Source organism: Myotis yumanensis, unplaced genomic scaffold (assembly GCF_028538775.1).
Source record: "Myotis yumanensis isolate MYYU_CA2020_CCGP unplaced genomic scaffold, mMyoYum1.0.hap1 SCAF_7, whole genome shotgun sequence".
Classification (NCBI taxonomy): Eukaryota; Metazoa; Chordata; class Mammalia; order Chiroptera; family Vespertilionidae; genus Myotis; species Myotis yumanensis.
This window is the reverse complement of record NW_027223758.1, coordinates 30,841,795-30,864,026: the sequence shown is the minus strand read 5'-3', so window position 1 is coordinate 30,864,026 and position 22,232 is coordinate 30,841,795. Positions and strand designations below refer to the sequence as shown.

Sequence of the window (22,232 nt, the reverse complement as noted above, 5' to 3'; positions counted from 1 at the left end):
TAATATATATATTTTATTGATTTTCCACAGAGAGGAAGGGAGAGAGATAGAGAGTCAGAAACATCGATGAGAGAGAAACATCGACCAGCTGCCTCCTGCACATCTCCCACTGGGGACGTGCCCGCAACCCAGGTACATGACCTTGACCGGAATCGAACCTGGGACCCCTCAGTCCGCAGGCCGACGCTCCATCCACTGAGCCAAACCGGTTTCGGCTGGGGTACTTTTTATCCAGAAGTTTTACTAAGGAAAAATTGGGCATGTGTGCTTTTTGTTGTTGTATTTGCAGGTGTGCTTTATTTTGAAATAATTTTAAATTTATAGATAAGTTGCAATAATAGTACAAAGAGCTTTCCCCCTCCCTGAACCATTTGAGAGTAAGTTGCTCACTTGATGCCTATCAACCCTGAATAGTGTGTATGTCCTACAAACAGGGACATTCTCCTGTGTAACCACAATACACCCATTAAAATCAGGGACTTACAGTGATACAGTAGTACCAGCTAATCTCAAATCCTATTCAGATTTTACCAGTTGTCCCAATTATATCCTCCATAACAAAAGGATCCAATTCAGAATCACACGTTGCATTTAGTTATCACGTCTGTCTTTGAGTTGATCATATATAGACTAATTATTTTGAAGAATATAGACTATTTTGAGGATTATTCCTCAATTTGGGCCTGATGTTTCTTCATGGTTCGATTCAGAATATGCATTTTATCAGGAATATCACATAAATTGTACCGTATTTTTATTCTATCCTGTCAGAGGTACACAGTGTCTATGTATCCCATTTCTATGTGTTAACCTTGAACACTTGATTAAGATGGTGCCTGCCAGTTCTCTCTACTGTAAATGTATCTATTTTTCCATTTGTAGTCAATAAGTTATTTTGTGAGAAAGGCACATTGTGACCATGTAAATATCATTTGTCAAACTTTGGCCCACTAGTTTTAGCATCATTGATATTTCTTGGCTGGATTACTACTACGATGGTTGCCAAATGATTTTTCTAATATCATCATTTCTTCTACATTCATCAGTTAACATACCATTGTAAAGAAAAGCTTTCTTGCCGAAACGGGTTTGGCTCAGTGGATAGAGCGTCGGCCTGCGGACTGAAAGGTCCCAGGTTCAATTCCGGTCAAGGGCATGTACCTTGGTTGCGGGCATATCCCCAATAGGAGATGTGCGGGAGGCAGCTAATCGATGTTTCTCTCTCATCGATGTTTCTAACTCTCTATCTCTCTCCCTTCCTCTCTGTAAAAAATCAATAAAATATATTAAAAAATAAAAGCTTTCTTTTCTCATTTATTTTATTATATTAATGTGGATATATGGATTCCCATTTTATTCAGTGAGTAATTATTATCTATTAATATAATTTGTTGTTTGGTACTAAATTTGTCCCAGATTTGGCCAGTAAGCTGGTTCCTGTATCCTTTTGGCATGTCCTATCATTCTTTGATCACATCCCTTCCTTACTTTCTGGTACAACAAGATGTTTCAGTCTCTTCCTGTTTTCCTGCTCTAACCCTGAAATCAGTCATTTCACTACGGAGCCCTGGTTCCTTTTATTGGAGCAGGTATTTAGAAACCAGATCTGGATGCTAGGTATCATCTACTGGGGCATCATTGCTCTTAGGCACTCTCAGTGCAAGGGAATAAACGACTTTATGTACACACACACACACACACACACACACACATATACATATATATATATATATACATATGCGCAAATGTAGCCATATATATACTATTTCTCTCCTTAAAATGCTGTGAGTTTACACTGGTACCTCTGATTCCAGTCTAATATCCCAAGAGTTCATTTTATTTTTCTCCCTTTCATATATGTAACTCTTATCTGGCAGAGAAACTTAGCTCTTATTATTCTTAATATATTTACTTAATTGATCAAGCCCCTCCAGTGTACCCAGTCTGTCTTTCCTAATGAGACTATATGGATGCCAGCCTTACTCAGCATCACCTAATGGTTTTTAGGCTGAATTATTCATGAACTAAGGAAGTACAGTGGACCATCATTATTTGCAGATTCACCTACTTGCTGAAATATATTTGTAACCCCCAAATCTACTCACTTTCATGGTCATTCATATACACATGCAGAGGGGTGACAATTTTGTGTGGTTCAACACATACATTCCTAGCCTAGGTCATACAAGGTAATGCTCTGCCTTTTTGTGTCATTTCTCATATTGTAAACAAGGTTCTTTTTGAAGTCTGTGTGGTGCCATGTTTTTTGGATTTTTTTGGTGTGCTTTTTATTGATTTCATTTTTTTAAATGGCCACCAAGCATAGGACTGATGTGCTGTCTAGTATTCTTTAGCTTAGGAGGGCTGTGATGTATGCCTTATGGAAAAAACGTGTTAAGTAAACTTTGTACAGTCATAAGTTACAGTGCTGTTGGCCATGAGTTCATTGTTAATGCATCAACAATATAATACTTCCAGAAAAAGAAAGAGGAAGTTTGCCAATCTGTACATGGTCACTCCAGAAAGTGACATCTATCGTGCATGGCAAATTTGTAGAAAGAGGAAAAAGTGGGTAAATTTGTGCATTTGTGAGATGATGAACAGTAAAAAGGCATAGGGGATAGCATTGTTGACCACTATGAGCATTGTTGAGTGTTTTTGTCACAAAGAGGTGTTTGATTTTGTTAAATGCTTTTTCTGCATTGAGAGGATCATGTTTCCCCCTTTATTAATATTGTATATAACATCAATAAATTTTGTTATTGTAAATCCTCATCTGAGAATATTTTTTTCCATTGATTTTAAAAAATATATTTTTTAAATTGATTTTTAGAGAGAAAGGGAGTGAGAGAGAGAGAGGGAGAGACATTGCTGTGAGAGTGAAACATCAATTGGCTGCCTCCTGCACACCCCCCACCGGGGATCCAGCCTGCAACCCGGGCATGTCCCCTGACTGGGAATTAAACTAGCAACCTTTCAGTGCCTGGGACAATGCCCAACAAACTGAGCCACACATGCTAAGGCTCCATTGATTTTTAGAGAGAGGCAAAGGGAAGGAGGGAGGATCAGAGAGAGAAGCATTGATGTGAGAGAGACACATGATTGATTGCCTTTCACCTGCATCCCGACCGGGGTGGAAGTGAACCTGCAACTTAGACACGTGCTGTTGACTGGAAATTGAACCCAAAACCCTTCAGTGCACGGGCCAACACTAACCACTGAGCACACCAGCCAGGACATACATTTAGTTCTAGGTCTGATATCATTTCAAGTTAATATTTGTGTATGGCATGACGCTGAGTCAAAAGTTCATTTTTTTCCATATGCATATCCAGTATATTAGCACTATTTGTGGGAAAGACTGTTATGTTCCCATTAAATTGCCTTGGCATTTTTGTACAAAATCAGTTGATTATCTGTGTGTGGTTCTATGTCTGGACTCTCCAGTTTATTCTCTTGGTGTATATATCTGTTCTTATACTCATAGAACATTGTCTTGTTCACTGTCAAGTAGTCTTCCAACTTTTTTTTTCTTTATCAAAATTGTTTTGGCTATTCTAAGTTTTTTGCATTTCTATGTAAATTTTATAATTAGCTTTATATCCTTTATTCTGCAGTTATTTTTCTAGATGAGAGAATATTTATTTTTCTGTGCAGTATTTTAGATAAATTCTTCTGATATATTTTTCAGTTTATTAAATGTCTCTTCAGCTGAGTCTTCTCCAGTGGTTAAACCATCTATAGAATTTTAAATTTCATTGACTTTATTTTATTCTGGAAGTTCCATTTAGTTGTTCTGCTTTATTTTCTTTTTTAAAAAGTGTTTTATGTCCTCATTTTTTTTTTTAAATCCTCACCGAAGGACATGCTTAGAGAGAGGAAGGGAGAGAAAGAGAAACATTGATCTACTGCCCTCTATATTTACCCTAACTGGGGATCGAACCCGCAACTCAAGCATGTGCTCCCACCGGAATCAAACCGGCAACCTTACAGTGCACAGGACAATGCTCAATCTTCTGAGCCATTCCAGCCAGGCACCTTCCTTTTGGTTTTGATGCTTTTATCTTTAATATTGTTAAACATACTTATTTTATAGTCTTTATAAGACTGTTATGTTTTCTGAATCCTGTCCATTTTATGTTGAGGTATTGCCTTTACACAGTGGTTTCATTTTGTTTCTACTAGAGGTGTCTTGGGGCATTACTGGCTCACTGGCATGGGCCAGTTTTGTTAATTTCCCATGGGGGGGGGGGGGCGGGGTCCTGAATCTATACATATAAAAGTCTAAGTGACTGAATGACTGAATGACCTGTCAGCCAGTCGCTATGATGTGCACTGACCACCAGGGGGCAGATGCTCAATGCAGGAGCTTCCCCCTCATGGTCGATGCGCTCCCACAGCGGGAGCGCAGCTCAGCTGACCCACGGGCGCCAGATGCAGGGATCATGGCTGGCGAGCACTGCTGTGGTGGTGCGAGCCTCTCCCGATCAGGACTGACTGGGCGAGAGCTGGTGGCAGGCGCAGGCGCAGCGGGGCCAGGATGAGCGGGAGCGGCAGGCAGGAGCAGCAGGTGGTGTTGGACTGCTGATTTTGGCCCGATCATCGCAGGCCACATTGAGGGATCCCACTGGTGCACGAATCCATGCACCGGGCCTCTAGTTATAAGATAGAGTTAGTAAATTTAGACCTCAAATCTATATGAGGTCTATGTCTATGGTTTCAAATTCTCAAGGGGAACCTTTTCCTCACTTTACCTATAGCTTAAACTGAGGCAGACAAGCTTTCTGGTCTTGTTCGTGCAGGTGAATTTTTCCTTGTTTATTGTCATTGAAAGTATAGGCCTTTGAGGGTCACAACTTTGCAAGAAATCTTAGATCCAACTCTCCACCTTTCTGAAGTGCCTTTTCTACTTTTCTCCTGCTTTCTGTCTCCTTTTCTCCACTTCCATCAGTTACTGAAATGTCTTAAATGCTTCTGGGGCCAATACAAAGATCAGCAGATACTCCCATTTCTGGCTTTTGGTTCACATTTTGTTTCACGCTATTGGCAGTTTTCTCTCCTTTCTTGAGAACTTAGCTAAGCTTTTCAAAGGGCATTTATCCAGCATTTCTAGACTTAGTAGCTAGAGAGTTTTAGTAGATTTTCTAGATTGTTGTATTGCAAGATAAAAAAGGTAAGACTGTGTACTTTCAAGATTGAGTTTAATATACAGAAATATAGGATGTCAGCCAAAGTATAAAATTACTTTTTACATATGCATTTATTAATTTCTATTTTTAAATGGCAACTCCTCTTTAAAAACGTGATCAGAAGCCTGATTTTCCTGTCTGCTTCCTGAGGAAGCAAAAAGGCAGAAACTTGGTGAGTTAGCAAGACCAGTTGTTGCTACAGTAAACAGGGAACTTCCTGGCAGTGGCTCTATTAACAGTAGGAAATGAAACCATGGCAGTGTTGCTTTAATTTGTCACAAGATTGTGTGTTTTGGTTTTTTAATGTTTTCATTACTTTTAGAGGGGGGAGAGGGAGAGAAAGAGAGAGAGAGATATTGACATCCATTGGCTGCCTCCTGCACGCACCCTGACCAAGAGTTGAACCGGCAACCTTTCGGTGCACAGGATGACGTTCAACTAACAGCCACATGGCCAGGGCTGCCACAAGGTTTTGTTTCCCATCTTTGACAGAGGCGTTTTAGGAACTGGCCTTTATATCAAGGAATTGCCCTTTCCAGTTTATTTTACTCATTGAGTCAGACAGTGATAGAAAGTCTCACTGGCTGAGTACATTGCACCATACTATGAGTTTGTAATTATTGGACAATTATGATAAATTTCAACAGGTTTTTAAAACTTTCCATTCAGCTCTTAGAGGGGAGTCCTTTTCCTCATGTGGCTGTTGACATACATCAACCAGGGGGTAAGAGCACAGATTTCAGAATAAGATATATCTGGGTTTGAGTCTTGCCACCAATCTTTGCCTTTTTGGAATTGTGTGTTTAATGTGCTATCTACATTTAGATGCATAACCAGTACAGCTGGAAAGAGAAACAGACCTAGGTATTGAAAAACAAGGCCAATGATTATTCTTTGCTCATCCTATGTGAGCATTGGTCTCATCTGTGAGAATGGGAGGGTGAACTGAGCAGCCTCCATAGTCTCCTCTAAAAGTCTTTAAATTAGTTCAACTTTGGATTAACAAATGAGGAAGCTGAGCTTAGGAAATGTCTGTAAAGCCCACTACCTGGTCTTTTAGTTCTTAGTACTTGGGCATATGCTTCCTTTTTTTAGAGGGGGGGGGGGGGGGGGCAAGGGAGAAAGAAGAGAGAGAGAAGCATCTTGCTCCAACAGGGGAGGGAACCTGTAACCTAGGCATGTACCCTGACCAAGAATTGACCCGCAACCTTTGGGGATACAAGACGATGCTCCAACCAACTGAGCCACTTGGCCAGGGTGGGCATATGCTTTTTTGGAAGGACCCCAGCAGTTTAGTTTTGATTCAGCTCTTGGTGAATTTGGGCACATTGTGTACAACATATAACAATTTTTCCTGCCATAAGAATATGTCTTCAGGAGCAAAATTTAGCACAAAATCTTCTTTTACTTTTTTTTATTATGTATAAGTAATAGATGATACTTGGATAATACAGAGGTCCCAACATTGTTAACATTTTGGTTTATTTATTGGGAGTCCTCTTTCCCCCAGTGGTTTTTGTTTCTTCATCACTGTAAATACATTTAATATATGTGCTGGTTAGGTTCTTAGAAAGCAGATTGAGATGGAGTAGGGGAGCAAAGGGCTTATTGGTGTGAATGTAAAAGGGGCTACAGAACCGGCAAGCTCAGAGTACCACATGGCAGGCTTCACAAGCTCAGTGACTGAAAGTGACCACACGGGATTGTTTGATCATAGATTGCTAACTGGGCAGGTCAAGGTGGTTAGTGACGCACCAGGCCTATAACTTTCTCAGCAAAAGTCAGTCTTTACCTTAAATGAGCTCTGTGAAATATCAGAGTATGAAATCTAGATATATAAAAGGCTAAGCGACTGTCCAACCGGTAGCTATGATGTGCAATGACCACCAGGGGGCAGATGTTTAACGCCGGAGCTGCCGAGCTATGGTAACTTGGCAGCAGCGGTTTTCTGGTGACACACCCTGGAACCAAGAAAGGAGGGAGCCCGATTCCAGGGTAGTCACCCGAGAACCGCCTTCTCACAATCCGGGACCCCTTGGGGGATGTCGGAGAGCCGGTTTCAGTCTGATCCCCTGCTCACTGCACAGATGCCCTTCGAGCCACGGTGCCACCCCAGGTGCGGCTGGCCAGGGAGGGACGGCACGTCTCACCCAGTCCTGCCAGCCACCTTCCAATTAATTTCTTTTCAATGTTCATGAATCCCTGCACTGGGGCATTAGTATCAGAATAATTTTCCAGGCTCCTCAGAGCCACAACCTAGCACCAGAGCACATGACCATGAAACTCCTCATTGTTATCTTATTGCCCACATACCATCTCTATTTACTGTAAATGTTAAATGTTAACTATCCTGTCCCCACCACTGTAAAAGAAGTAACTGTCTCTTCATTTTACTTTTTATCCAATCCTAGATATTTCCTTGCTTTGTTTTTTTCCGTCTCCTTAATCTGCCACCAGTGGATTTCATGTAACCTTTCTTACGTCTTCTCTTTTGATTCTAAATCAAAAGAACTGCCAAACTGCCATTCTCTGGAGCATTTTCTCAATTTGTTGAGATCTTGTTCCTGGGCGTGTCCTCAGATTTTGTTCAGATAAACTTTTATAAAATTTTCCTATCGGTTTGGATTTTCTTTTGTCAACATTGGGGAGTAATGACTATGAGAAAACAGGAAAAGGGTAGGATCGGGTAGGGGAAGTCACCAGACTGCAGTGCACACCTGACAGAGTCTCTGTCAGCCCAGATTGCCCAATAGTGGAGTATCTCACTGGACAGAAACGCTAGAGCCTTGGACCACTTCACTGCCTAGTCATTGGGCAGTCAATGAATGTCTTTGTATGAAGTTTTCTTTTACTGTATTTAGGATTATTTTAAAGAAGTGTGTGAACATTCGGAAGGCCCTCTGTTGAAAGGGATTGTCTTTTACTGTACAGTGTCAGTGCAAGATATGAGCAACCTATGGCATCAGGTCCCCAACAGCTTTAGATCTTGTTTTCCTAATCTTGGCTAGTTTGTAGCTTAAAAATGGTGTCTCTTCACCGTTTCGGGGTTTTTGTGTGTGTGTTTCAGGTTTTATTTTTTTATTTTTATATTTTTAAAAATTTTTATTGATTAAGGTATTACAAATGTGTCTTTATCCCCCCATTGTCCCCTCATCCTCCCAGTCTTGCCCTCACTCTCACCCCCTGTTGTCTGCATCCATCGCTTATGCTTATATGCATGCATACAAGTCCTTTGGTTGATCTCTCCACTTTACCCTCACCCTCCCCCACCTTCCCTCTAAGGTTTGAGCATCTGATCGATGCTTCTCTGTCTCTAGATCTATTTTTGTTCATCGGTTTATGTTGTTCATTATAGTCCACAAATGAGTGAGATCATGTGATATTTATTTTTTTCTGACTGGCTTATTTCACTTAGCATAATGCTCTCCAGCTCCATCCATGCTGTTGCAAATGGTAGTAGTTCCTTCCTTTTTACTGCGGCATAGTATTCCATTGCATAGATATGCCAAAGTTTTTTAATCCACTCATCTGCTGATGGGCACTTACGCTGATTCCAAATCTTAGCTATTGTAAATTTTGCTGCTATGAACATAGGGGTGCATATATCCTTTCTGATTGGTGTTTCTGGTTTCTTGGGATATATTCCTAGAAGTGGGATCACTGGGTCAAATGGAAGTTCCATTTTTAGTTTTTTGAAGAAACTCCATACTGTTCTCCACAAGTGGATGCACCAGTCTGCATTCCCACCAGCAGTGCATGAGGGTGCCTTTTCTCCGCATCCTCACCAGCATTTGTCATTTGTTGATTTGTTGATGATGGTCATTCTGACAGGTGTGAGATGGTACCTCATTGTCGTTTTGATTTGCATCTCTCGGATGATTAGTGACTTTGAGCATTTTTTCATATGTCTCTTGGCCTTCCTTATGTCTTCTTTCGAAGAGTATCTATTTAGATCCGTTGCCCATTTTTTGATTGGGTTGTTTGTCTTCCTTTTGTTAAATTGCATGAGTTCCCTGTAAATGTTGGAGATTAAGCCCTTATCGGAGATATCGTTGGCAAATATGTTCTCCCATGCAGTGGGTTTTCTTGTTGTTTTGTTGATGGTTTCTTGTGCTGTGCAGAAGCTTTTAATTTTGATGTAATCCCATTTGTTTATTTTCCCTTTAGTTTCCATTGCCCTAGGAGCTGTGTCAGTGAAGATATTGCTTCGGCATGTATCTGAGATCTTGCTGCCTGTGCATTCCTCTACTGTTTTTATGGTTTCCTGTCTTATGTTTAAGTCTTTTATCCACTTTGAGTTTATTTTTGTGTATGGTGTAAGTTGGTGGTCTAGTTTCATTTTTTTGCATGCGTCTGACCAAGTTTCCCAGCACCATTTATTGAAGAGACTGTCTTGACTCCATTGTATGTTCTTGCCTCCTTTGTCAAATATTAATTGAGCATAGTGGTTTGGGTCAATTTCTGGGTTCTCTATTCTATTCTCTTCGCCGTTTTGAACCTAAAGTCTCCTATGGTATTTAGTGGGTGGTGAAATTAGGGATATGATTCTTAATCCTCTGTCCAAGGGGATTAAGAACCACAGTCATTACTCCTCAAATCCCAGTGGGATGGTGAAGATAATGATAAGAATGAGGCTCTAGAATCAGATTGGCCAGGTTCAGATCCTGGATCTGCTGTTGACCACTTTGTGACCCTAAGAGTCTATATCAGGTTATGTATTTGGATAATGAGGCTAATGATAGCACCTGCCTATTATAGGGTTAAATGAGGTAGAGCACATAAAACACTTAATATAATGACTGGCCCATTGTGTATGCTTAAAGGTTAGGCATTATTTCAATATAAATTTGATTATTTTGGTACCGTGAGAATTATAAAAGAACTTAATTCAGGCTTTACTCTTTTTCCAAGAGAAAAAAACAGGCTTAAAGAGGTTAATAGGTTTGGTTTGGGTCACTTAGCTAATGAGTTACAGGCTTGGACCAGAAGGTGGGTCTTTGACCAATACTTGGTTATGCAAGGACTATCCTGTGATTTGTAAGACAATTAAAACTAGCTTTAGGCATTACCAAATGTCCCCTTGCAGACTATTCCAGGTTTGGGAGAAGAGAGGAGTGCTCCATCTTGCCTCCGCTGGAAAGACCTAATTTCTCATTGAGTTCTCATGAGCACTTCAGTGATTTAAACTATTTAAGATGGAGCTTTGTTCTATGGCTACTGGAATGTTAAGCACAGCTCTATAAAACATCTCCTTAGAGTGTACTCCCTGGGAACAATCCATGGTTTAAATAGGGCTGTTTTACCTTTCTAAAGGTTTTTTTTTCCCTTTAGTTGCAGGTGACAAACTTAAAAAAAAGTATTTATGGAATTCCAGTGAGTGAGGATGGATGATGCATCTCAAATAATTAAGGTAAGAGCTAAATAATTAAATAATTAAAACCAGAGCTGTGAGAAGTCTTTGTCCCCCAAGTTAGTGTTCTCACAAAACAAAGCTAAAATCAGGTTTTCTCCATTCCATTTTATTTGCAGGCTACAGAATAGCTTATTTTTGTGATTAAAACATTATAATTATCATTATTTATAATGGTGGCCTTCATCCTGGTCATGAATCCAAAACATGAACACAGTAAATTTTTTCATTTATTTAGGTTTAATTTGATTACTGTTTTATCAGTGTTTTGCATTTTTCAGCATATAGATCCTAACATGTTTTGTTAGAGGAAATACATAGGTATAAGTCCTTTGGGGAAGTTGTTGTAGGCCAGTGGTTCTCAACCTGTGGGTCGCGACCCCTTTGTTGGTCGAACAACCCTTTCACAGGTATCGCCTAAGACCATCCTGCATATCAGATATTTACATTACGATTCATAACAGTAGCAACATTACAGTTATGAAGTAGCAGCGAAAATAATTTTATGGTTGGGTCACAACATGAGGAACTGTATTTAAAGGGCCAGAAGGTTGAGAACCACTGCATTACAGTATCATACAGAATAGTTTCACTACTCTAAAAATTCTTTGTGCTCCACTTATTCATTCCTCTTTCCCTATACCTGAAACACTGAATCCATTTATTTTTAACCTACCTTGGTTGTTATGTTATATCTGAAGTACATTTCTTGTAGACAGCATATAGTTAGGTCTTTTTCCTTTTAAACATTTTTATTTTTCAATTACAGTTGACATTTAATATTTTATATTAGTTTCAGGCATGCAGTATAGTGGTTAGATAGATATTTATATAACTTAAGAAGTGATCCCCTCAATAAGTCCAGTAACCACCTGACATCATACATAGTTATTATATTATTAACTATATTTCCTGTGCTATACTTCTATATCCCATGACTATTTTGTAACTGCCAATTTGTACTTCTTAATCTCTTCACCCTCTTCTCCCAAACCCCCTCCCATTTGGCAACCATCAGTTTGTCCTCTGTATTTATGTGTTAGTTTCAATTTTGTTTGCTTATTTTGTTTTATAGATTCTACATATAAGTGAAATCATATGGTATTTGTTTTTCTCTGTCTGACTTATTTTATTTAAAATAATATCCTCTAGATCCATCCATATTGTCACTAATGGTAAGATTTCATTCTTTTTTTAAGGCTGAGGAAAATTCCATTATATATGCCACAACTTTTTTATCCACTTGTCTATTGATGGGCACTTGGGTTGCTTCTATATCTTGGGTATTGTAAATAATGCTGCAGTGAACATAGGGATACATATATGTTTTCAAATTAGTGTTTTGGATTTCTTTTTTTTTTTTTTTTTAAATATATTTTATTGATTTTTTACAGAGAGGAAGGGAGAGAGATAGAGAGTTAGAAACATCGATGAGAGAGACATCGATCAGCTGCCTCCTGCACATCTCTTACTGGGGATGTGCCCGCAACCCAGGTACATGCCCTTGACCGGAATCGAACCTGGGACCTTTCAGTCCGCAGGCCGACGCTCTATCCACTGAGCCAAACCGGTTTCGGCGGATTTCTTTAGATAAATACCCAGAAGTAGAATTGCTGGGTCGTAAAGCATTTCCATTTTAATTTTTTGAGGAACCTCCATACTATTTCCGTAGTGGCTGCACCAATTTGCAATCCCACAGTGTATGAGGGTTCCCTTTTATCCACATCCTCGCCAACATTTGTTGTTTACTGGTTTATTGATGATAGCCATTCTGACAGGTGTGAGATGATATCTCATTGTGGTTTTAATTTGCATTTCTCTGATGATTAGTGACATTAAGCATCTTTTCAAATGTCTATTGGCCATCTGTCTGTCCTCTTTGGAGATATGCCTATTCAAGTTCTCTGCCCATTTTTTTAAATCAGATAGTTTCTATTTTTTTATGTTAAGTTGTATGGGTTCTTTACACATTTTGGATATTAACCCCTTACTGGATGTATCATTGGCGAATATCTTCTTCCATTTAGTGAATTGTCATTTTGTTTTATTGATAATTTTCTTTGCTCTGCAAAAACTTTTTGGTTTGATAGAGTTCCATTTGTTTGTTTTTTCTTTTGTTTCCCTTGTTTGAGAAGATATATCAGAAAAAACACTGGTATGAGAAAGTTAGAGATTTTACTGCCTATGTTTTCTTCTAGGAGTTTTATGGTTTGGGGTCTTACATTTAAGTCTAATCCATTTCAAGTTTACTCTTTTATATAGTGTAAGAAAGTGGTCTAGTTTCATTTTTTGCATATATTACTCCAGTTTTCCCAACACCATTTATTGATAAGACTGTTTTTACCCCATTGTATATTTTTGCTTCCTTTGTCAAAGATTAATTGACCATAAGGCATGGGTTTATTTTTCAGCTTTCTATTCTCTTCCATTGATCTATATGTTGTTTTTATGCTCTATCTACTGAGCCAAACTGGCTAGGCCTAGGGCTCTTTCCTTTTAAAAAAATGTATTTTTATTGATTCCAGAGAGGGAGGGAGAGAGAGATAGAAACATCAATGATGAGAGAGAATCATTGATGGACTGCCTCCTGCACACCCCCTACTGGGGATCGAGCCCACAACCCAGGCATGTGCCCTTGACTGGAATCGAGCTTAGGACCCTTCAGTCTGCAGGCGGATGCTCTATCCACTGAGCCAAACCAGCTAGGGCTATACCACTTTTAAGTGGAATGTAGAAACCTTACCACCTTTTAGGTTCTTCTACCTCACCCCCCTTATCATGCAGTTATATTAAATATTATCTCATATATGTATTGAGAATCATAAGACAGTGTTAGAATTTTTACTTTCAGTATCAGACATAATTTTTAAAATTAAAGGAGGATTGTTTAATTGGTGTATATGTGTAACATAAATATATGTGTGTATATACACCCTTTCCACTACTATTTATTCCTTCTGTGATCATTTATTTCCTTTCTGAAGAAATTCAGCCAGTCTTTTAGAGCTGGTCTGCTGGTGACACATTCTTAGTTTTCTTCATCTGCCATTGTTTCTATTTCACCTTCATTTCTGAAGTATATGTTTACTCTATATAGAATTTTGGCTTGATTCTTTCAGCATTTGAAAAATATTGTACACTTCCTTATAGCTTCCATGATTCCTGATAAAAAACAATATCCTTTGAATTGTTGGTTTTCTGTAAGTAATGTGTCATTTCTCTAGCAGCTTTCAGGACATTATCTTTAGTTTTTAGCAGTTTGAGGTTTCTATCTTTAACTAAATTTGGGGAATTTTCAGCAGTTATTTCTTAAATTATTTAATCCTTACCTGAGGATATTTTTCCCCATTGATTTTTAGAGAGAGTGGAAGGGAGGGGGGGAGACAGAAAGAGAGAAACATCAATGTGAGAGAGACACACTGAATGGCCCCCCAACCCGCACTTGCCCCAAGAGGGGCTGAGGATTCAGCCTGCAACTGAGGCATGTGCCCTTCACAGGAATCCAACTCGTGACCCCTTCCATCTGTAGGCTGACACTCTAATCACTGAGACAAACCAGCTAGGGCTCAAATTTTTTTTTTTTAAATCTCTGAATGTTTCCTCTCATTTTTGGGACTGTAGTGTAACAAATGATGGGCTTTATTATTGTCCCACAGGATTCTGAGTCTTTGTTAATTTTTTTTAATCTCTTTTTTCTCTGTTGTACAAACTGGACATTTTCTATTTATCTCTTTTTCAATGTATTGATTGTTTCCTCTCTTATTTCTGCTATTGTACCCATCTAGGGTGTTTTTTCCCCCAGTTTCAGCTATTGTGGTTTTCACTTCTAAAATTTCAATTTGATACTCTATATATTCTGCTTGGTGAGTGTTTTCAACTGTGAGCATTAGTTTATGAACATTAGTTTTGTACCTAATTATTTTTTAAGTACACAGACTTTCATCTGCAAATAAGTTTTTTGGGAGGTTCTTAATAATTCTATCTTTTTTTTATCTTTTCTCATCCCATTAGTTAGAACTTCTAGAATAGGGATCAGCAAACTATGGCCTGCCTCCCATATCCAGTCTACTGCCTTTTTTATATGACATTTGAACTCAAAATGTTTGTTATACATTTTTAAATGGTTGGGGAAAACTTGAAGAATGATATAATTATATTAAATATGAATAACATTAATTTCAGTTGAGTTCACTTGTTGCAACAGAAACCATATGTTGGCCCTGTTCTAGATTAATAAATCAACCCTGGCCAGGTGGCTCAGTTAGTTGGAGTGTCAATCCCGCACACCAAAGGGTTGCAGGTTCAATTCCAGTCATGGTACATATCTGGGATATGGGTTCAATCCTGGGTCAGGGCATATACGTGAGGCAACTGATCGATGTTTCTCTCTCACATTGATGTTTCTCTCTCAAATCAATTGAAACATAATAAATAAATAAATAAATAAATAAATATTAGTAAATCATAGTGGTGATAGCCAACATGCTTTTCTTTTCCTGATTTATTGATAACTAATTTCAGTGTTTTGCTTTTCAGTGTGTTGTTGGCCATTCTCATTATAAAGGACATGTGTATAGAAATGGAAGTTTTTTTTAGCTACCTTTGTAAAAATCTAGCACCCTCCTCACCCTCCCGTGCTGCTTAAAAAAAATTTTTTTAATTCTTTGGTTTTCAGAAGTATTACTGTGGTATCTAGACACAAATTTTCTTTTTAAGTTTGGAGAATTTTAAGCCTTTGTCTCTTCAAATATTTCTTCTGTCTTACTTCTTTCCTCTATCTTGGACTCAAATTATATGTAGGATAGGTCATCTCACTATATTCTCTATACCTCTTACCTCTCTTCTGTATTTTTTATCCTCTTGCCTCTCTGCTTTTTTCCAGATTCTTCCTTTTGATTTACCTCCATTTCCTTAATTATCTCTTCAGCTGTATTTTATCTGTTCTTAAATCCATCTATTGAGTCTTTACTTCAACTATGTTCTCAGTTTTAGAATTCCTGCTTTGTCCTTTTTCTTTTTTAGATTTGCTATTACATTTTATTTATGTATGTGCATAAAACTGATTCTGGGCTGAAATTTTTTATAAATATATTTTTATTGATTTCAGAGAGGAAAGGAGAGGGAGGGAGAGAGATAGAAACATCAATGATGAGAGAGAATTATGGATTGGCCGCCTCCTGCATGGCCCCTAGTGGGGACCGAGCCTGCAACCCAGGCATGTGTCCTTGACCAGAATCAAACCCGGGACCCCTCTGTCCGCAGGCTGACGCTCTATCCACTGAGCCAAACCGGCCAGGACTGGCTGAAATTTTTAATGCTGTGGTACTGTTCTTAGCTATTTTCTACTTATTCCCATGTTACTGCCTCATGGACCAGACATATTTTAAAAAATTGTTTATAACATGATTTGAAAGCTAGGATGATACCTTTTTCTAGAGAGAATTTACATTTATTTCTGGCCTTGGGTAGGGTATTGAATCATTTTAATCCAGTTTCAGGGGTTGAGATTCTTTTAAGCAGGACTTTAGGCCCTATAGAGGCAGACTGATCAGTCTACTCCCTGGGATACCTATTATGTGTGGACCACTTTGCTAGGTGCTGGGTAGAACATAGCAGTCATGTGTTTGATCTACATGGAGCATAGTCTTGATTATAATTGACAGGTAAATATCTATAATTAAGTTATGTGAAAGCAGTGAATAAGTTGCTATGATAATGAATATTATGATATGGAGTGGGAGTAAGAATGGTTCTATTATAACTAACGAGGGCAGGTTTCATTTAAGCAGAGACCTGGCTAATGTGAGAGAACTGGGAGCAGAAGCTTCTAAACAAAAGCAGTTACCAATATAAAGACTGGATGACACCAAAAAAAGTTTGAGGATGGGGCCCGTGGGAATGGTGGAGGGAGAGTTGAGATTGATTTAGAACTATATTAATGAGGTCCAGGAGATACCCTCCTACACATACACCTCCCACCATTTTTCTCCCCTTTCCCTTCAGAAAATTAGTGAATTGGGATTTGATGATCTATCTAGCTTTGCGATCTTGGATAGTTACCTAATTCTGCACTCAAAGCAAAATGGAGGAAGGAAGGGACAGAAGGAGAAGACACACATGAAAGTGGGATGGGAAATTATGAAAGGAGCACATGAGGAAAGAGACATGTCAAGTATTTTGTATTCTACACAAGTGTTTACAGTTTGGCATATGTAGTAGGCATTCTGTAAGTTACTGTTAATTTAGCAAAATAAGAACAGGTCAGAGGATTTTTAAATGGTAAACTAATCATAGAGGAGAATGAGATAAGAATTTTCCATTTTATCTTTCTACATAAAGGAGAGAGAGTCAATGAGAATCAAAATGGGAGAAAGCCATATTCAGCTATCTCCTGGATCATAAGAATTTTATTGACTAACCTGAAATGTTTGGGTAACATGAGAAGGGTAGGTGAGAAAACACTTGAGATGTAAGCTCCTCTAAGGCAGAGGTCCTCAAACTTTTTAAACAGGGGGCCAGTTCACTGTCCCTCAGACATTCCACACATGCGCACTGAGGGCCGGGACGAGTCGGCTGCTAAGCAGGACAGGCAGCGGCAGCAAAAACACCCGGCGGGCCATAGTTTGAGGACCCCTGCTCTAAGGCATGAGCTTCTCTCCTTTACTTTCCTACTTGGCACATGTCAAGGAACTTAGTTGAACAGATAAGCAAATGATTGATTCTCTACTTTGAAGGAACTTATACTGGTCTTACCTTTCTTCTTTTCATTTTTTTTTCAACTTTATTGGGGTATAATTTACGTATAATAAATGTGCCATTTTAGGAGTATACTTAGATGTGTTTTGACAAATGTATACACCATGTAACCACCAGTGTAGTCAAGATATAGAACATTCTTATCAGCCTCCAAAGGGTCCCTCATACCCTTTTGCAATTAATCTTCATTTCTATCCCCAACCCCAGCTGCTTTCACTTTCTTTTCCTTTGTAGAATGTTATGTAAATGCAATAATACACTTCTGATTAAGATGGCAGAGTAGGTACCAGTCCAGCCATAGGCATATAGAGTTTCCTGGTTATTCAGACATAATGTAAAACAAGTAATTCTAGTGGTTTTTGTTGTTGTTTTTAATTGATTTTAAAGAGAGAGAGGAAGGGAGAAAGAGATAGAGACCAAGAGAAATAGAAACATCACTTTGCTATTCCACTTATTTATGCATTCATTGGTTGATTCTTGTATGTGCCCCTGAATAGGGATCGAACCTGCAACCTTGATGTATCGGGACAGCACTCTAAACAACTAATCTTCCTGGCCAGGGAAATATGTTGTTTTTGCTGCATATTCATTAGACACAAATGGTAATTTTAATAAACATTGAAATTATAACTTTAATAAATGAAAAAATAAATGCAATCATACAGTATATACTCTTGTGTCTGGTTTCTTGCATTCAGTTCAGCATAATGGTCTTGAGATTCATCCATGTTGTTGCATACATATATAGTCCATTCCTTCTTATTGCTGAGTGTGTCCTTATCTTTCAAGACAGGTTTACCATCCATTTCTTTGTATAAGGTCCAGGAAGAGATCAATAAATTATTTCCTCTTATAATATTATTAGCCCAAACTTCTGATCTGATCAATGGATTATAGAATTTAAATTTCCTCGCCCAGCAGTCAATGAATTGTTACACTGAGGTAAACAAGAGCATACCTCTCAGAGCCTTATGAAGTATATTTTGTCTCTGGCCATAGGTCTTAGGTCTTGAGCTGATATTTGAGAGGGAAATATTAAAACTTAGTCAAGTCATACTCCTTGTGTCTTAATTTTCCAACCATTATGTAAGGTTTTCTTTTTCTAGAAAGAGACTAATCTGGAATGAGAATTCTCATCAGTAAAAGCAAAGCTTTAAGTAGGTCATCTGACTTTACTTTGTGTTCCACATTCACCATAGTTATAAAAGGGCCTTTCATGAGTTTTCTAGGCTTTCCTTGCTGCCAGACTTTCCGCAGGCATTGTGAAAGAATAAAACTACCCTTCCCCTGCAAAGCCTGTCTCATGGACTCTTTCATAGAGTACATACTGCACTATGTTTAGCTCAGCAGGGACTCTTTCCAGACACTGAATATATGAATAGTCCTCCTTACAGATAAGAAATTTCAGTATTAGTGTCATAGCCATCGAAGTTAGTGTCCATCAGTATCTAATAAATAAAATGACTTGCAGCCAAATTTTTGCCAAGTAATTAGGCCAGAGTTTAAGTGTTTATATTAAAGTTATATATAAAATTTGCCTCTAGATAATTATGTCAAATCAGTTAGGAGATTGATAGATGCTTCAAATAATCTGTGTACTCATTATTCACTTTTTAAAAGAAGGTAACACAGAAATATATAGTTAGTTTTGACTGCAGGAGTAGAGGAGAAAAGTAAACAGGGAATTTTGAAACAAGGGATATTAAATAAGATGCTTGTGGCATCATCTGGGGATAGTAAAGGATTTTTATTTTACTGGCATTGAGATCCATATATCTCAAGGAAACTGTAACTACATAGAGATAACCATATCTATTGATTTTTTTCCCTCCAAGGACTAGAGCCTATCAGTTATAATAGTTTCCAAACAATTCTGGTGAAGTTAGTCTCTTGGGGCCTTCCAGTTTACCTATTCTGTAGTTCTCACTGTAAAACATTCCCGAACATCTTCTGAGTTTTTAGTCACTTAAGTACTTTATTTCCTTTAGTCATCTTTAATATCTACCTTCCATTCCTATCAAGGCTAGACTCTGGTTCAGCTATTCAGCTAATTCTCTTGTCAGTACTCAATTCTATTGCTTAGAGTTCTGTTACATTCACCCAGCAAAACTTTAATTCTGTATATTCTCTAAGCTATTACTGCTTAGAGCAGCGGTTCTCAACCTGTGGGTCGCGACCCCTTTGGAGGTCGAATGACCCTTTCACAGGGATCGCCTAAATACATCCTGCATATCAGATATTTACATTACGATTCATAACAGTAGCAAAATTACAGCAACGAAAATAATTTTATGGTTGGGGGTCACCACAACATGAGGAACTGTATTAAAGGGTCGCAGAATTAGGAAGGTTGAGAACCACTGGCTTAGAGCATTTTTTTAGAAAAGAATTCTTGAAAAATGGGTCTTATCTTACCCCGGCCTGTGCCCTCAGGGCTGCCCAGTGTCAGCATTTCCTGCCATTTTCTGAAGCAGCATTCTAAGTCTTATCACATCTTAAAAGTTTATTTCACTATCTCCTCCAGTTTTTTAGCCTTTGACTTTTCTACAGACTTTACAGGAAATCATCAGCATTTTGTTCCTGCTCAACCTAACAAATAAACCCTTTCTTTTCTTTTTTTTTCCTTTTCTTTTCTTTGTTAATCCTCACCTGAGGATATTTTTTCCATTGATTTTTTAGAGAGAGTGGAAGGGGAGAGACCAAGAAACATCAATGTGAGAGAGACACATTAGTTGGCTGCCTCCACATGCCTTGGGGCCAGGGATCAAACCTGCAACCAGGGTAAGTGACCTTGACCGGGAATCAAACACGCGACCCTTTGATGCTCAGCCAACACTCAACCACTGAGGTATACTGGCCAGGGCAGCAAACACTTTCTTGAGTGCAAATCAGTGGCTCTTTTTGCTAGGGTATATAGGGTCTTTTTGACCCTGAATATAGTTACCTTGATCACCCTCTTTATTAACTCTCCTTTATTATTATTAACTAGAGACCTGGTGCACAAAAATTTGTGCACTTGGGCGGGTCCCTCAGCCTGGCCTGTGCCCTCTCGCAGTCTGGGACCCCTCTGGGGATGACCACCTGTTGGCTTAGGCCCGCTCCCTGGGGGGATTGGGCCTAAGCTGGCAGTCAGACATCCCTCTGGCAGCCCGGGAGCCCTCCGGGGATGTCCACTTGCCAGCGGGGAGCAGGCCTAAGCTGCAGTCAGACATCCTTAGTGCTGCTGAGGAGGCGGGAGAGGCTCCCACCACCACCACTGTACTGGCAGCCATCAGCCTTGCTTGTGGCTGAGCAGAGCTCCCCCTGTGGGAGTGCACTGACCACTAGGGGGCAGCTCCTGCATTGAGCATCTGCCCCCTGGTGGTCAGTGTGTGTCATTGTGACCAGTCATTCCCAGTTGTTCTGCTGTTAGGGTCAATTTGCATATTACCTTTTATTATATAGGAGTGCCTGGCCAGCCTGGGTGAGGGGCTGAAGGCTGTTTGCAGGCTGGCCACAGCCCCTTCAGGGTGGGGGTCCCCCATGGGGTGCCTGGCCAGCCTGGGTGAGGGGTTGAGGGCCGTTTGCAGGCTGGCCACAGCCCCTTCAGGGTGGGGGGTCCTGCTGGGGTGCCTGGCCAGTCTCGGTGAGGGGCTGAAGGCCGTTTTCAGGCTGGCTAAGCCCCCCAGGGGGACCCTCACCCCATGAGGGTGTGGCCAGCCTGGGTGAGGGGCTGATGGCTGTTTGCAGGCTGGCTACAACCCCCAGCCACTCAAGCTCCCAGTGGAGGCTGGCTGGAAGCAGGTATCTGGGATTTATTTGTCTTCTATAATTGAAACTTTGTTGCCATGAGTGGAGGCCACAGCCAGCTCAGGGCACGTTAGGGGTCACCACAACATGAGGAACTGTATTAAAGGGTTGCGGCATTAGGAAGGTTGAGAACCACTGCTCTAAACCATAGAGCTGGCTGATACTTTTCAAAATAGCTGATCCTAAACCTGTTTATCCAGCCTCCACCATTCCTTCCTGTAGAAACCCCAATAAAGATTTTTACTTTTCCCCTCACTCCCTCTTGCCTCCTAACCAACCCTGGTACTTCCCCATGTGGCACCTGTGTGGCATTGTGTGTCACCTCCTTTTAGGAACTATGATATGAGTAACAAACTAATAAACTGTCTTTTCAGTGGCAATCACCTGGTTTTTTGGTCTCACCATACCTGAATAATAATAAAACCTACACTTTAAAGCAAGTATGTACTCTCTTTTGTTTTGCTTCTTTTACTCAGCGTAGTTATTTTCAGATTCTGCCATGTGGTGTGTATCAATACTTCATTCATTCTTACTGCTGAGTAGAGTTCCTTTATATCGATACTAGTGGCCCAGTGCACGAAATTCATGGGGTTGGGGGAAGGGGTTGTCTCTCAGCCCGGCCTGCACCCTCTCCAATCTGGGATCCCTCAGGGGATGTCTGACTGCCGGACATCAGTCTCGCAATCTGGGACTGCTGGCTCCTGACCACTCACCTGCCTTCCTGCCTGCCTGCCTGCTTGATTGCCCCTAACCACTCTGCCTGCTGGCCTTCTTGCCCCCAACTGCCCCCCACTGCCCTCCCTGCCTGCCTGATCATCCCCAGCTGCCCCCCACTGCCAGCCTGCTCGCCCCCAACTGCTAAAATATTCGTCGCTAGTATTAGTGAGAGAAATGGTGCGCCTGCGTGTAAGGCACGTAAGGGAAATGAATGCAATGCGATTATAGTAATTAGTCATTAGCAAATGTTGTAGTTCATTATTAATAATTATGTATAACTATATTGTAAAAATTAAGTTACAAAATTTTTATTAAAATGTTTCTTATATACTGTTAAATTGGCTGGGCCGCAAAAATATTCATTGTGGGCC

At 39.7% G+C, this 22,232-nt stretch overlaps 1 protein-coding gene across 3 annotated transcripts in view; it reads left to right on the top strand.

Annotated features, from left to right (window-relative positions):
• The window catches only part of PTPRA (protein tyrosine phosphatase receptor type A), a 128,823-nt gene that overhangs the window by 28,555 nt on the left and 78,036 nt on the right, over window positions 1–22,232 (top strand). For 2 of the 3 annotated variants that reach the window (XM_070420027.1, XM_070420026.1), the window contains exon 1: window positions 10,520–10,599. Coding sequence is in view for 1 of the 3 variants with exons in the window: in XM_070420028.1 (XP_070276129.1) it covers window positions 10,573–10,599 (27 nt within the window). In the remaining 2 variants the exon portion in view is untranslated. Of the gene's footprint in view, window positions 1–10,519; window positions 10,600–22,232 lie in introns of those variants that run through there. The other variant, XM_070420028.1, reaches the window with a different exon arrangement.